This window comes from Balaenoptera acutorostrata, chromosome 2 (assembly GCF_949987535.1).
Source record: "Balaenoptera acutorostrata chromosome 2, mBalAcu1.1, whole genome shotgun sequence".
In the NCBI taxonomy this organism is placed as follows: domain Eukaryota; kingdom Metazoa; phylum Chordata; class Mammalia; order Artiodactyla; family Balaenopteridae; genus Balaenoptera; species Balaenoptera acutorostrata.
Window position 1 is genome coordinate 65245529 of NC_080065.1, and position 17330 is coordinate 65262858.

The 17330-nt window shown below is 33.5% G+C and overlaps 1 protein-coding gene across 2 annotated transcripts in view; it reads right to left on the reverse strand.

Moving 5' to 3' along the window:
* AP3B1 (adaptor related protein complex 3 subunit beta 1) overlaps positions 1-17330 on the reverse strand; it is a 258068-nt gene that overhangs the window by 164207 nt on the left and 76531 nt on the right. For both annotated transcript variants that reach the window (XM_057541135.1, XM_057541134.1), the window contains one exon: positions 15988-16170. In XM_057541135.1, the coding sequence (XP_057397118.1) occupies positions 15988-16170 (183 nt within the window). The remainder of the gene's footprint in view (positions 1-15987; positions 16171-17330) is intronic.

Sequence of the window (17330 nt, forward strand, 5' to 3'; positions counted from 1 at the left end):
GTCCATACTTACGTAAATAAATGACTAAAAAATAAACGTGAGAGAAAAGTCAAGTCTTCCTTACAGAAGAATTCTGAATAATAATTATGCTAATATCATGTGAATGAGTATTGGAGGCTTAAAATGTAATTTCCATGTCAGCATCCTATCCATATTCCAAGGTGATGAGCATCTCAAACAACCTATACAGAAGTAAAGATGGTTCCCTATGGATAAGTATTAAATGACTCAAAAAGGAACCCTGGTAATAATAAGGACACAAATACATAAAATCTTTGTGATGAAACTCACGAGTATAAAAAAGTTATATTTATAAATGAAGATTTTTCTGTTATTTAAAATATCAGTATGTGTAGAAAATAAAATTATATACTAGAATAAACAACTTTCTCCATCTTTCTAAAAGAGTATACATTCAAGCTGAACCAAAAAAAAAAGCTTTAAATCCTCTTATTTGGAAAATGGAGACAGCTTTGCAGTTTCTTTAAAGTGAAGACAGTGTTTTAGAAATACATCCTGAATAGATATGGATGGAATTATATAATATCTTGAATTTCATATGAAATTTGGGATTGAAGTGGGAAGGGGGTTGAGTTAAAGTTGAGAGCAGCCATGAGCTGATGACTGTTGTATCTAGGTGATGTGTACATGAGGATTCATTGGACTCTGAGCCCTATCTTTGTGTATGCTTAAATTTTGTAATAGTTTAACATTTATACAGTGAGTTTGACTTCAAGATCTACTATAAAGCTATAGTAATCAAAATCAAGACAGTGTGGTACTGGTGAAAGAACAGACAAAGAGATTAATGGTACAGAACAGGGAACCCCAAAATAGACCCACATGAATATACAGTTAACTGATTTATGACAAAGGAGCAAAGTTAATACAATGGAGAAGAGATAGTCTTTTTTACAAATGGTGCTGAACATCAACATGCAAAAAAAATGAATCTAGACAGACCTACACCATTCACAAAGATTCACTCAAAAAGGATTAGAGACAAATAAGGAACACAAAACTATAAAATTCTAGAATATAACATAGGAGAAAATCTAGATGACCTTGGATATGGTGATGACTCTTAGATACAACACCAAAGGCATGACCCGTGAAAGAAATAATTGATAGGCTGAATGTCATTAAAATTAAAAATGTCTGCTCTGCAAAAGATGTCAAGACAAAGACAAGACAAGCCACAGACTTGGAGAAATATTTGGAAAAGATACATCTGATAAAGGGCTGTTATCCAAAATATACAAGGAGCTCTTAAAACTCAACAATGAGAAAGCAAACAACTCGACTAAAAAATGGGCCAAAGACTTTAACAGACAACTCACCAAAGAAGATATACAGATGGTAAATAAGCTTGTGAAAAGATGTTCAACATCATATGTAATTAGGGAAATGCAAATTAAAACAAGATACGGGGACTTCCCTGGTGGTCTGGTGGTAAAGAATCCACCTTCTAATGCAGGGGACGTGGGGTCAATCCCTGGTCAGGGAACTAAGATCCCACATGCTGCAGGGAAACTAAGCCCATGCGCCACAACTACTGAACTAGCGTGCCACAACAGAAGAGACCGCATGCCGCAACTAAGACCTGGCGCAGCCAAAAAATAATAATAAATAAATAAATAAATATTTTTTTTTAAAGAAGATACAACTACACACCTATTAGAATGGCCAAACTCCAGGACACTGACAACACTAAATGTTGGCAAGAATGTGGAGCAAAAGGAACTCTCATTCATTGCCAGTGGGGACACAAAACAGTACAGCCACTATGAAAGACAATTGGGCAGCTTCTTACAAAATTAAATATACTCTTATCAAATAGTCTAGTAATCAGAGTCCTTGGTTTATACCAAAATGAGTCCACACAAAAACCTGCACAAGGTTTATAGCAGCTTTATTCATATTTGCCAATTTATAGAGGCAAACAAGATATCCTTCAGCAGGTGAATGGATGAATAAACTGTGGTACATCTAGACAATGGAATGTTATTTGGCCCTAAAAAGAAATGAGCTATAGAGACATGAAAAGACACAGAGCATCCTTAAATGCATATTACTAAGGCAAAGAACTGAAAAAGGAAAACTATGGAGATAGTAAAAAGACTAGTGATTGGCAGGATTTGTAGGGGAAAGAGGAATGAATAGGCAGGACATAGAGGATTTTTAGGGCAGTGAAACTATTTTGTTAAGATATCACAATGGTGGAGGCATGTCATTATACATTTGTCAAAACCGACAGAATGAACCCCACCAAGAGCAAACCTCAGTGTAAACTATGGACTTCAGATGATAATGATGTATTAACATACGTTCATTGACTATAATAAATGTACTACTGTGGTGAAGGATGTTGATAGTCAGGAGGTGGGTGGGGGCAGGGAGTATATGGGAACTCCCTGCATTTTCCACCCTATTTTGTTATGAACCTAAAACTTCTCTAAAAAAAAAATTAAAACAAATTTTTAAAAGAAACAATGGGTTTAATATACCTGAGCTATTTCATATGAAAATAGGTCTCCCTCCACTCATGTGTACTGATCACCCCAAACACTAAAATAAAAATATTAGAATAAAATTAGCTTTTCACCTTGCTCTAAAACATTCACTTTCGGTAAGAGAAATGTTGTTACATTAAATATAAGCTCTATGAAGTCCAAAAAAATTACCTTTTATTTCATAAAGCATATTTTGGAAAGGCATAGTTTATAAGCTTTATTCTTCATCCTGCCATCTCTTTTATTTTATTACTGTGGTGTTTGTTGTAGTCGAGAAAAAGACACTGAATGTACCCACTTGTCTTATGAATTCCAAGACAGCCTGGAGGGCACTAGTACCAACTTAAGATTTGTACCAGGACAATACCATGTCTGTTATCTTCTGTGGACACAGACTACTTAAAAGGTACACAGGGGAATACATCATGACATTGTCATGCCATAAGATACTCATATTAGCAAGCTTGGGCTACTATAACAAAATACCATAGACGGGGTGGCTTAAACAACAATTTTTCACAGTTTTGAAGGCTGGGAAGTCCAAGATCGAGGTGTTGGCAGACTCGGTTCCTGGTGAGAACCCACTTCCTAGCTTGCAGCTGGCTGCCTTCTCGCTATGTCTTCACATGGGCAGAGAAAGAGAAAGGAAGCAAGCTCTCTGGTGTGTCGTCTTATAAGGGCACTATTCCCATGACGACAACCCCACACTCATCAATTCACTGAAACCTAATTACTTCCCAAAGTGCCTACCTCCAAATACCATCACATTGGGAGTTAGGACTTCAACATGTGGATTTCGGAGGACATAAACATTCACTGCTATGGTATCCATAGATACCATAGCAGTGTATTGGTGGTCCATCTCTCTGACATTGGGTTAGATTTCCCTGACAAGACCAGAGTGGGTAGGTGATTGACAATATCATAAACAATTAAATTATTCAGTATGGATAGCACATGTTTACTTTTTTTTAAAAAGTCATGTTTAATAAATTTTTTAATTTAATATTTTTCTCAAAAAAAAGTCTCTTTCCCCCCTGATTAGGCCTATGTAAAACAACACATTATATGCATACTGGTTTGAGACATTTTTTCCTTCCATGAGGTAACTGCTATGCTCTTCACTTTACATGTTTTATACTACAGCCCAGTGACCACTATACCACACAGGTGGAAGTATGGGTTTGAGGATCATTGAACACTGAATCTCTCCCAATACATCACAATTATGGAAACACCTGTGCCCAGTAACTTTGAGTTGAGCCACTGTGAAAATTCAGAGTGCTCAATTGCCCACGACACTTCTCATTTCTTATGGCTATATGTTCAGCACCAATATACAGGAAATAAGCTTTCCGAATGCAGTGGTTTCCAAATTTTGTTACTGAGAAATCTGAAGAATCTACATAAGGTATTTTTTCATGTTTCTCTGAAGTAAAATATACTCATGACACAAGTTGATCTTAGGTCTAAGAGTTCTAAGACATGAGAAAGAAGGGTCCCAGTCATTTGAAAACTAATCTCAATCTAATTACAGGGATAAATAAGAACTGTTTTTTGTTAAGCAGAATGCATTTTAGAGTGGTTCTCACTCAGTCATAAACTATAAAATAAAATTAAGCCCAACCTAGGTAGAACTAATCATAATTCCTCACGTATTCACTCCCTCCTTACCTAAACCCCTGAAATAAAGATAATGTATTAAAGAAGTGTCTATTGATTTGAAATTGATAAATTTAATTACCCTTTAGGACATTAAAAAAAAGAGGTTAGAGGGTTAGAGCAGAGGTTTTAAAATATTGGTGGACATTCATGGGGGAGGGGATAAAGCAGTAGTTTGTTTTAATCTTAGGGTGAACTCTAATAGTTAAATAGAAAAAATGAAAGCAAAAATCTGTACTCTAGATAAAGTGGGGGTAGGAAACTAGGGCTCCAGGAAACAACAGTTTAAAATTTTTAAAAAGCAAATAATCTAGGTTATGAAAAACTTTTCATATAAAACATAAAATTTTGTAAAGGGACTGTTTCTTCATTAATCCCAAAATATTTATATATCTAAATTAAATAACGCCCTTTGAGTCACTAGAAAAACATATATAAACAAGTTGTTTTAAAAATAATATGAGGATACCTACTAGAAGATAAAGCTAAAAGTTAGAAGTAGTTGCATCTGGAGAGTAGGAACTGGAGGTGTGAAAAGGAAGGACATATATTTACTATACATCCCAGTAATTCCACTCCTAGAGAAATGAAAACATTTTATGTCCAAACAAAGACTTGTGGCACTGGAGGCCAAGGTCACAGCTCCATGGATGTACAGAAAAGTTCAGAGTTTAAGCATAAGCAAGTACAATCTTTGCCGAGAAGACACAGCGACAGATAGATAGATAGATAGATAGATAGATGTATATATATGTAACATCTTGTGTATGTTACAGAATTTTTATGTTAAAGAAATTAAGAGAAAAAAGTTTAATTTTTAATATTTACCTACATATATATCATTTCTATCATTCTTTATTCCTTTCTATAGTTATAAATTACCATCTATTATCATTTCTCTTCAACCTAAACAACTTCTTGCAGTATCTCTTGTAATACGGTTCTACATATGAATTTTTCAATTTAGTTCGTCTGAAAATGCCTTCATTCCATCTTTATTTTTGAAGAATGGTTTTGTTCAATATAGAATTCTTTGTTGACAGGTTTCTCTCAACAATTTAAAGATGATATTCCATTGTTTCCTAGACTCCTTTGTTTCTTATCAGCAGTTAGTCATAATCATTGTTTCTCTGTATATAATGCATTGTTTATCTGTCTGCTTTCAAGGTTTTCTCTTTCCCCTTTGATTTCAAAAGTTTGACTATGATGTACATAGGTGTGACATTTTAATATTTTGCCTGGGAATTTGATGTGTTTCCTGGATGTGTATACTTGTTTTGTTCCCCCCTTAAACTAAACTTGAAATTTTTTTAGCTTTTATTTCTTCAGGTATTATTTCTACTCCATTCACCCTTTTCTCTCATTTTGGGACTTAAATTACAAGTATTTTATTCTGTTTCATATTGTTCCACATGGCTCTGAGACTGTTCACTTTTCTTCACTTGTTTTTCTCTTTGTTCTTCAGAATGAATAATTTCTATTAATCTATCTTCAGGTTTCTTAACACTTTTACAGCCTCTTCCTGGCTATTAAGCCGATCTAGCTTATTTTTCATTTAATCATTGTATTTTTCAGCCCTAGAATTTCCATTTCATTCTTTCTTATAGTGTCTTTCCTGTTAAGATTCATTTATTCAATCAACACAACTATGTTGCTTTGTAATATTTTTGCCATATATATAATAGCTGCATTATTTGTCTGGTAATTGCCTCTTCTTGATTATCTTTCTATTGCCTACTTTTTCTCTTCAGCATTAGTTATTTTTTTGTTTCTCATGTCTGCTGATTTTTTCAAATTGTATTCTGAATATTATCAACCATACACTATAAATTCTTCCTTGTGTTGCATTCCTCTGAAGTGTATTAATATTTGTTATAGCAGGCATTTTACTGGTTTCAAATTCCAAACTCTGTGTATCCTAATATGACCAGCAAGTGAAATCTCCATTTAGTTTCCAGTTGCTGCTTTTTTTTGCTAGACACACTGGAGTCTTCTCCACACATGTAGAGTTGGTCAGCCAATGATTTGAATGGTGTTTACATGCATTTCCAGGGGTGCACCCTCCTGTGGTTCTCACACCTTTCTGGAATTTCCCCCCAAACGTTTTAGGTATTCTGCCAGCCTTGAAGTCTGTTCTCTATTACCTAGGTAAGTGAGGCTGTAACTTTTTCCATTTTTATATGGGACAGGGGAATTACCCCAGGCAAAAACCTGCAATCTCACACCTTGAAATTTCAGTCCTTCATGTGCAGAGTCCTCTCTAGTTTTGCCTACTTTTGATCATCCTATAGTACACCTTTAGCTGCTGGTTTTCAAAATAATTTCCCAGAGAGTTAATCTGATCAAGGTATTCCATCAACGGAAGCTGAAACTGTAAGTCCATGAAGTACATCTCAGCCGCAGGTCAGATGTCTTCAGGCTTTTTATGTGAAAGTAAACCTTTCTCATACACCCTTCTACACCCCACTTTCCTCATATTTCCCATTACTTCACATTAGCCAGAACTGTGTTATATGCCCATTCCTAAACCTATCACCTACAAGGCGAATGTAATTAACATTAACTAGACTAGTTTAGGCTGGGAAGCAACATGGCTTCTGCAAAGACACCTGGGTGCTCAATCCCTGTAGAAAATCTGTCTGCAAGGAAGAAGACCTTTTTGCATAGGGGCTGTCTGCTGGAGACAATCGACAGTGTCTGCCACATTCTCTATACCACCTAGACAACAATGCACTGGCAGAATCTGTCTGACGTAACCATTTTGGAACTCTGGCGTCTATCGAAGGCTTGCAACTTCCAGTAGGACTGCAGTAATTTTAAGATATGTATCAGAAACTTAAAGTCTTGTATATATACAGCTAAATGAATAATAGAATAGAATAAAATTGACTGTTTTAAATTACCACATTATTAGATTACATAAAATCATAATCTTTTCTGAGATGAATATAGAAAACTACTAAGCAGCAAAATCACAAATTTAAAAATTAAATAACTGACTTGTCAAGATAAATTCAATATTAATCATATTTACTCCTTTATGCTAGAGTAATAAGACTAACACAGAGAAAAATATAAGGAAATAAATGGACTATAAGGTCAAGAGAAAACAATGATATAAATATCCATGACAGAATGCCAAGGAGAAAAGCACAGTGGAAAAAGGACAGACATCAGAGTGGGGCAGCAGAATGCATCACATTTCTTAACGTCTTAAGCTCTAAGTTTCTCCTCCTAATATTCATTTAGTACACGTTAAAATTCATAAAATACTTTTAATACTGTGAACATTTTGGGGCTACTAGGTATATATGGTGAGAGAAAGATAGAAAACAGAATTTCTTTCCCCAATATAAATAATATGTGGAAAATAAAAGATTAAAACTAGCAAAAATAAGTCAGTAGAGAAAGAAACAAGAAGAAGGTCACAATCAAATGGCATAAACTTTTTAAAAAGTTTTTTTAAAAAGAAAAGACTCTAGAAAAACATATTCCTCACTTCTTGAGACTGTTCATGATTAACCCTTGCCTGCTAGACAGAAGAAAACTGAGGGGTTATTCTTACCTTTCATCCTATTTGGGGTGGGGGTGGGCGGCTGGTGAAGGAGGTTGGCAGTGGAAACAGGTGGTGAGGAGAAGCAGGTGGGAAAGTAAACAATAAGCCGCCCTCTCTCTGAAAGAACTGATGACTCTGGGGCAACACTGCCCAAGAGAAACTTCTGTGATGTGGGAAACATTTTATATCACACTATCCAATACAGTAGGCACTAGCCTCACGTGACTACTGAACCCTTAATGTGGGGCCAGTGCAACTGAGGAAGTGATTTTCAATTTCAGTTAATTTAAGTTTAAATAACCACATGTAGCTAGCAATTACCATATTGGACAGGAGAATTCTTGGGTTAAACAATGAATAAATAAGAACAATTTAAAGGTCAAGAAAACTTCTCCATAGGAACATAGTAGGTGGCATCAATGTCACTATAGGACGTTTAAGAAAGCTCCCGAAGAAGTGCTCAAGTATTCTAAAAACGACATCCATCTCTGCTAAGACTGAATTTACTATCCCACAAATTACTCCTTTCCCCAAATGCCCTAAGGCTACTAAAACAAAAAGGAATAAGGCACAAAATACCCACAATCAGATTGAAACTGAGAGGAAGAAACAAACTGTCTTTAGGTGTGCTGGGACAGAATTAAGAAGTCACACTATATCAGAACAAATAAAATGTCTATACCAGCACTTCCCAAGTAGTTGCAATATGAAAAGAGCATAATAACTGTGCAATACATTCACAGCACAAAAGGGGGAAAAAGAAAAACCATGCAAAAAACAAAGAAATCCTTCTGGAAGAAAATCCTCCATATATCAAAAGAAATTCTCCAGCAAGTTATTAAGAACATGAACTCAAAAAAAACCACATGTTCAAACCACAGAATAAAGGAAATATAAGATTTAAACCTGAGTAAAGAAACTTAAAGATGAAAGCTGTATCATTACCAAATTAAATAAAAACTATAAATAACAGATTAGATCACTGAAAATCAAATTACTGACAGAAAAAAAAAAGATGAGATAAAGGAATGCAAATAAAAAGACAAACATTAAAGCAATTTTTTAAAGAGGTGATAGATACAGTAGGCAAAGATTATAAAACAGAATAATTGGTATTCCTGAAGCATATAATTGACAAATGGAGTAAGAAAAAAAGCTTGAATATCCAATTTAAAAATTCAAATATAAAAGGCAATTCCCTAAAATAAAGGAAGAAGTGAATATACAGAGCATATAGAATGATCCACACTGAGAGGCAACCTTGCTAATCTTCAAAATATTTTAAGAAATAAAAAAACAGATTTTTGAGGATACAAACAAAAAAATCAAGTTACCTGCAGAAAAGAAAAATCTGTGGCTACAGAGCTCTCAAAAGGTATCCCAACATATTATATCCAACCAAGAAGTCAAGTGTAAAAGTAGCACGACCTTTCAAACATATAAGACCTAAGAGAATACTGATCCAAGAGTTCAGGCAAAATATCAAGTGTGAGAGTGACACTGCAAAGTCTCGAAATGTTATCTCTAATCTACCCATTCTTAAGAAGGTACTGGAAGATGTTCTCCATCCAGGAAGACCAAAAAAGAAGACACTAGGGAGATGAAGGCCTAAGAAATAGAGGATTTAACACAGAAAAGAGAAGAAATTATGTTCCAGAACAACAGCTGTGTAGCAAGCCTAGCAAGCAATCAGGTTAGAAAAGGAGGGTAAAGCCTCCAGGAGAATGTCTCCTGGAAGAGTATGAAGTTATTGGAATACTGGATATATGACAACAGTACTAACTAGGACTGTGTTCAGCTATATATAACAGAAATATCAAGTTATCCATAAGGAGAACATTTTTTTTTCTCACTACCATCCACTTTCAGAGTGTGGCTTCATCCTCATGCCTGCAAAATGGCTGCTGTACCGCTAATCATCACACATACATTCCAAGAAGAAACAATGAAAAAAGGCAAAGGGTAAAATATATATGTCAAGTAAGCCTGTCAGAAAAAATAATAGCTTTCCTAGAATCTCAGCCAGAATATTTCTACAACTATCTCAATTTCTACAACTGGGTCATATAGCCATTTCCAACTCCAAGGGTGTTTGAGGAAGTTGGTTATTTTTAACTAGACTTATCATCACTCTGAACAAAAATCAGGATTCTGTTATTTAAAAAGTGGAGTTGGAGAACTGATATTAGGTGGGCAACTAGTAGTATCTCAACAACTGCATATAAAATAATATTTGGAGAGGATTTAATTTTCTGATGGAGAATTTGGAGTGCTTCATAATAGTGACATGATAAAGTAGGCAAATTAAAAATGAGGCAATTTTTGATTCCAGGAAGAACTTAAAGTTCCACAAGAAAGGAGATGAAAATGTTACTATACAGCATAAATAATATTCATAGTCATAATTAAATGAACAATAAACACTGGTTGAAAAATTGTAATACAATTATATTGCAAAGATGGAACAGGGAAAATGGAAGCATACGGTAATACAATAGAAGAATGCCAAATCCTCCACTTCTATAATTGGAAGTCATGTCTAAAATTGATAAATCAAGAAACAGCAATATATGTATATTACTTAGAAATGGAGAAAGTTAGATGCACACACATACACAAAAGCCTAAAAGAATTTGAAGGAGCTAATTCAGCCATGGGAAAAGGTGGGATAGGAAAATGTTGTTTCTTATAAGCCTGTATTATTTAGCTTCTTTTTTTTAACCACATACATGTTACTTGAATAAAATTTTAAATGTTTCTTTAGAAAAGAAACTATGTAAGTTTAAAAAACCCAATCAAAAATAAACTATAAACAACAAATAGAATAAGCAATCTTTAAGATAAATGCTCCATAACCAATGCAGGGAGCAGAGACCTCATTTCAATATCAGCACATGGTCCATAGTTTCCCATGAAACTGCACACTGAACCCTTCCTTCATCAATAGTTGCTTGAAAGAGTGAGCTAAAAACTTTTTTATTTGCATTGTAAAGCACAAATTCTACCACAACTCTTCACTATTTTGTTTTTTAAAAATTCCGCAGAATAGCAAGTAAGATTCAAAAACAGCCCATTAGTAAGACAAAATACAAAATTTATTTTACAAAGAAAATTAACCCGTAAAGAAAATTTAAAAAATAAAAAATAATCTCTAACACTTGGGTCCTCTAAAACAGGGCCTTGATGTGGAGTTTCGAGTCTATTCCCAAAATATTTTTGTACTTGCAGAAAATTGCTAATCAAGAAGTATGTATATGAATTTTGTGTTCTGATGGGTTCTTATTTTATAGCTACCCTTGAAAAACTTAAGAAATGTATCTTAAAAATACCTGAAACAAAATTGTAAACTTGGAACTTTCTTACACCTATATAAGGTTTTATAATTGAAATACAGATATAATGAGAGCAAGAAAAGTAAAATCATCATTTTCAATTTCAAAATGGCATATATATTCCCACCAGAATGTTATTACCTAGATTCATATGCTAAAAAGTAACTGTGAACGTACAGAATTTTAAGTTCTAAATTAGTGAAGTAAAATGTTTTGATAATTCTTGCAAAACCATCACGTCCTAGAGAAAGTTCAACTTTAATTCATAAAATTAAAGACATTCTTGTCAGGACCAGTTTCACTTCAGTTTATAATTAATGCCACTAATGTTTTTTTCAATCACTCTTAAAATTTACTTGGTTTTTTTATAACATTTATTTTTAAAAATCTATTCCTTCTACAAAAGCAACTTTAGACTTAGAGACTTACATTTAAGCTTCAAGTATTCTCCTACAATAGGCTTGAATGATACAAAGAAAACATTTAAGTAATTTTATATCTTTGAAAATTATACAAAGTTGACCTAGAATAAAAAAAAAGCCACTTGGACGGCAAAGAGTAAGGTAAATTTAAGAAAATAAAAATGCAAATATGCATTTTAGCAGTCTCTTGAATTTATTAACCTAAAAGGTTTAATTTCCATTTTCCTGCATCAGCTGTATTTATAAAATGTCGTGCCCTATAAACACGCTGTTATTTTCTATAGTCAAGCACCCTCTTAACAAATCTTCTCATTAATATGTAAATTCAAAGTCAATCGGTCTTCTCCCTGACAGCCCCATGAATTCCTAGTGCACTGTATAATCGGCTTTGACTTGGCATCCACTATTTATCATCAAAGATGTCAGTTAGAAAAATTATGGAAAATGCACTGCAATTGATATGACTGCAATCTACTTTGTCAACACTTAATTGTTCCTCAAATCATACATTTACATATAAACAGGCTAAGTACTGATCTATAATGATGCAAATAAACTAAATTAAAAATCGCTTCTGCCCCTGAAGAAGCTTGTTTGTATATGATGTGTTCATTTGAGGACTTACTGACAAAAGCATGTATATCAGCTCATCTCAAAAAGTACTTCTACTAATTTTCAATTCCTCAAAAAAACAATTTTGCTACCCTTCAAGCGTATGAACACAAACAAATGTTTTAAAGAATTCAATGAGAAACAATTTTTCTCTTTGAAAAGCAAATGTAATTATGGTTGTTAGCTAATTGCAATGTCTGAGCACTAAGGATTGGGGAGGGGGCTTCAAAATTAGCTTTGACTATAACACGATAAGCAAACACTCAGAAACTTATTAAAGTGAGCAAAAATATATTTTAATTTAAAAGTTACGAGTGAACAGATATAAAGGAAAGAATGTTGACCTAGGGATGAGATTATTCTGTTTATATTTCTGGCTCCACCTTTTATAAGCAATATTATCTTAGGTGAGTAATTAAAATCTATACATCTCAGTTTTGTCACCTATAAAATGGGTATAATAATTCCCACTGCCCTATCTCAAATAAAATAGAACATAAGAAAATACACCAAAATAATAATTTGCTAAATATTAAGTATCACAGTATTACTCTTCACATTTTCTTAGTACTTAAAAAGAGAAACCTCTTGATTTTAATGAATTTGGTATTTATTATTTTAGGTAACTTTTAAGTCAATGAATTATTTTAGTGAGTTTTCTCACTCGTAAATCCTTTCACTTCAAGGTAAATGGCTCTTTATACATCATAAAATGGTGTTTACATAGCATTTATGCAAGTGACTTCTGCCTTATGCAAAGAGATGGGATGCTAGAATGAACACCCTTCTATTCTGCTAATTCTGTGAAAAAAACACATTCAAGTGTTGATGATTAAGAGACATAAAAGGATATTAACAACTCAGCACTAACTCTGCTGGAGTACTGTTCCAATTTCTTTCTGTTCTATAATATTTTAACAGTTCTTTACTCCATCATATGCTTTTTACAACATGAGAAGTGAAGAATGAAAGCAGATATAAATGCTGAATACTTCCAGTTTCTTCCAGCTATGGTCAAACTTTGCTTTAGAAATTGGCAAACTGAATCATAAAGTTAAAATCACCCTGCCTAGTCCTAAAAAGTTGGATGCAACTTGAAGTCTAGGCCAAAAAGTCCCCAAGACTATAAGTGGCTGGACTGCTCATTCAAAAGTTTCTCCGTTAAACAGAATTACAGCTAGTCACAGAGATGGGTTAACTGAAAGAGTGAGCATGGACATAGTCTAAATTATGAAAATCCACTTGAACTTTCATTTTATAAAATATATTTGTACCAAAAGTCTTACATCTTTGACAATCCCTTACTTCTAACACTACAATAAAGGATGACACTTTCAAATCTTTCCCGCTGGTACTTAACAGAACACATGTATGCAAGGAGACACAAGCCTGTTTTCCTGATTATTTTGGAGTCAACCGATATCATTTTTTTAAATAGCTTTACTGGAGTCCGATATCATTTTAAATCAATAAATAAAGTGAAATGTATTATTCAAAGTAAAATTTATAACCACCAAAACAAGTGAAATTCAGTGGTTGCCAGTAATTGTCTCTAAGGGGTCAACCAAGAGTTATGAGAAGGAAGACTTATTTTTTATTTCACCATGTGCTTGAATTGCTTCTATAACTAAAAAAAAAAATACATATGATTATAGTTAGCTACACCCTTATAAATTTTCTATTGAAGTGGTTTTCTTTTCCTTCCTTAAGCCAAGGCATCTTTCTCAAAGGGAAATCATATGCAAAGCTGCCTATGAAAGGCAAGCAAAGGTGAAGCTGCTCCGTTGGAATGGTGGCAAGAGCCAGAGAGTTGCACACTCTGAGAGCGCCACTGCCCCCCGTGGTTGCTCCTGCGGCAGTGCCAGCTTCCTGAGGACAGAGCTGCGCACTTGGAAACCACAAAATTAGTCTACTAACCACATAATTTAGAATAATGCCAAAGTCAGGTTGCAAATAAATGGCAAAGATAAGAAATGATTTAGCACAATTCCAGTGTACCCAGGACAATGATCAGACTTCATCTCGTGTTTGTAAAAATTAACGTTCACAGAGTTACATGTGAAAACACAAAGAATGCATTAGAGTAACAATTTTAAAAACTATCTGTTGAAAGAATAAATATATATGGTAGTGTAGAATTTAACTTTCCTGCTTTGTGCATAGCTTTAAAAACTAATTTTATCTAAAATAAGATGAAACAAAATTCAAGGAACAGAAACACAAACAGACAAAGTACAAAAACAGATTTTAAAGTCTACTTTTAGAAGATAAGGAAAGGAAAATACATTTTTTAAACTCCAGTTTCTACATAATGATAAAGCAGGGATCACTTGCATACAGGTACTGAAAATGATTTGATGATGACAGGAAAGTAAAATTAAAAATTTTAAATAGAGACAGTGACTAGATAACATAAAATTACCTATAATCTTACACAATAGGAAAAAAATGTATCTGAATAGCATTCTGGAAAGGAACTGGCTGAAATCAAACAGATAGCTATTAGCAACAAAAATCTCTCTTCAAAGTTACCACTGACACAAAAGGGTCAAGACACTTGCAGCATGGACATGTTGCTTAATCCAACAAAAGTGCCATCAAAAGTTTACTTCGTTCAATGATAAAATTTCATCAATCTAGGAGCCCTATGTGGCATCAGACTTTTATATACTAATACTTTAAAACATACTTTGAATTTTAAGTAGAATAACCCAATCACTTTTTAAATACTAAAATTAAGATAGAGTCAATATTACAGATAGCCTTCTGGATAAAGATATATTTTTAAATTTTTAAATACTTTTTAATACTAACAATACTTAGTAAATGCAGAAAACATTGATGAATATTTTAAACATTTAAACTCCTTAAATATCTGAAAACTTGACATGTCACCTAAAGCAAGAATTATGAACATTTTTCCATTTTATATACATTTTTCTCTCACTTTAATATTATTTCTAATTAACAAAAGCAATTAGTACTGAACACTTAATCCAAGCCTATTCATAAGTTTGTATAAAAAACACTATGACATAATTGGGAGATATCTGGTCTTTTACTTTCTATACTGCTTTTAAAATCTATAATACTGCTTTTTAAAAAGACAAAAAAGAAATATCACAAGATTAGAATGAATGAGAGTGCTATTCTTGTAATATTTAATGATTTCTTTAAACAACTTAAAGCTTACACTTAAATCTTATATATACACTGAGAGAGCTCTATTGCAAACTGTGTAATAAAGCTTTCTAAATTGTTAATATAATGAAAAGAATAAGGTATGCTTCTAATGTTAATCTGCACAAAGAAAACAAGTAACTTCACTGTAAGGTATACTTAATTATTAATTTTACTAAAATTCTACCAGCTTAAGTGAAAAGAAAGTAAAACAAACATATTTTAGAAATTTAAAACTACAAAAAAGTAGTTTAAAAGTTCAACAATAATTTATCTGTAAAGGTGAGAAATTATCTTAGGTATAAATTCACATATGTTAGAGTCACATTACCTACTTCACAAGTGAGTACCTGGAACAGCTGGGTCTCAAAGGTGTGAAACTGACTAATAACCAAAAATATCCATGATCTGGCAATGTCACTGCAAACACTGTATCATGCTGCTGCTCCTAACAAGGCGTTCTTGCCAGGCCTCATACTAAAAGTTTATACACTATGCCATTACATATGCGTCAATCAGTGCCAAAACAACGAACAATTATCCTTGCATTTATATTGGTTTCCTGCTTTCCAAAAGAACATGAGAAAAATTAGTCCTCCTTAAACATGCAGATTTCTATATTTCTCTACTCTTAATTTTTTGTACACATTTTAAAAAACTCATCCATTTTCTTAGTATAATTTTTAAGTGTAAGATTATTCAACACTTACCTCTTTCCAAGGACTGACAAACTGTGTACGAGCATATCGAGTTAGCATGTGGATTATGACAACCTGCCCCCACTCTTCTACATCAACTAGTAAATTACATAGCTTGCGGTAATTCCTGTGAATGAGATCTATTCTATCCGGGCATACTTCTTCAAAAGCCATGACAACACTGCCAGCCACCAACTAGAAAAGAAAGAAATAGTAACTCATTAAAAAATGTTTTCCTTCCATGGGCTTCCCAGGTGGCGCAGTGGTTGAGACTCTGCCTGCTAATGCAGGGGACACGGGTTCGAGCCCTGGTCTGGGAAGATCCCACATGCCACAGAGCAACTAGGCCTGTCAGCCACAACTACTGAGCCTGCGCATCTGGAGCCTGTGCTCCGCAACAAGAGAGGCCGCCGACAGTGAGAGGCCCGTGCACCGCGATGAAGAGTGGCCCCCGCTTGCCACAACTAGAGGAAGCCCTCGCACAGAAACGAAGACCCAACACAGCCAAATAAATAAAAAAAAAAAAAAAAAAAAAGTTTTCCTTCCATCAAAGATTCCACTCAGGCATTATAGAGACACAATCGGTGTTATGGCAATCAATATTAAAAGTATTCAGTCATTTGATTAATAAAATGTTCATGTTTGAATAACAAATTTTGAAGAGTCACTCCCTCAAAGAATAACTTTGATGGCTGTAACATGTCTGAAAAACGAATACTTTTCTAAAGTATTTGAATTAGAAGTATTAGCATTAAAAATTCATAATATTTTTTATCTCATCACGTTAAATTTCAATAAATTGTTCACATATGGATTAGACATATTAATCATGCACAGTTTTCATTTTTAAAGCTTACCTGAACTCTAAAGATTCATTATTTAGTACAATAACAAGGACCGTATCATGTCAGTTTAAAATGAGAATGACAATTCCACGATGAACTTATCTTAAAGCGTGTGAGGACCTCATAAATGTCTTTAGTATAAAAATACTTTCGAATCTTACACACTTCAATCAACCTGTTAATTTTTACCAATATAATTTATTTACAAGGAAAAAATACTGGCTAAAATTTTAGAACATTATTATTACTTATATAATTATGTGTATAAATTGAAATAATATATTACCAACAAAACGTAGCTTTCTCCAAGACCAGTTAATGAAACATAAATGTTGTTTTTGGAATTCCCATGTTTTTGCAAAGTGGTGAAATTAAGATTTCTTTGGTATGAAGATACAAGCTAAGCAGAATATATAATACACAAATATTTTTATATAGGTACACTGGTATGTCTGCAGTTAGCCCACAATATAATACGGTTTTGAAAAAATAAATTAACATCATATTCTT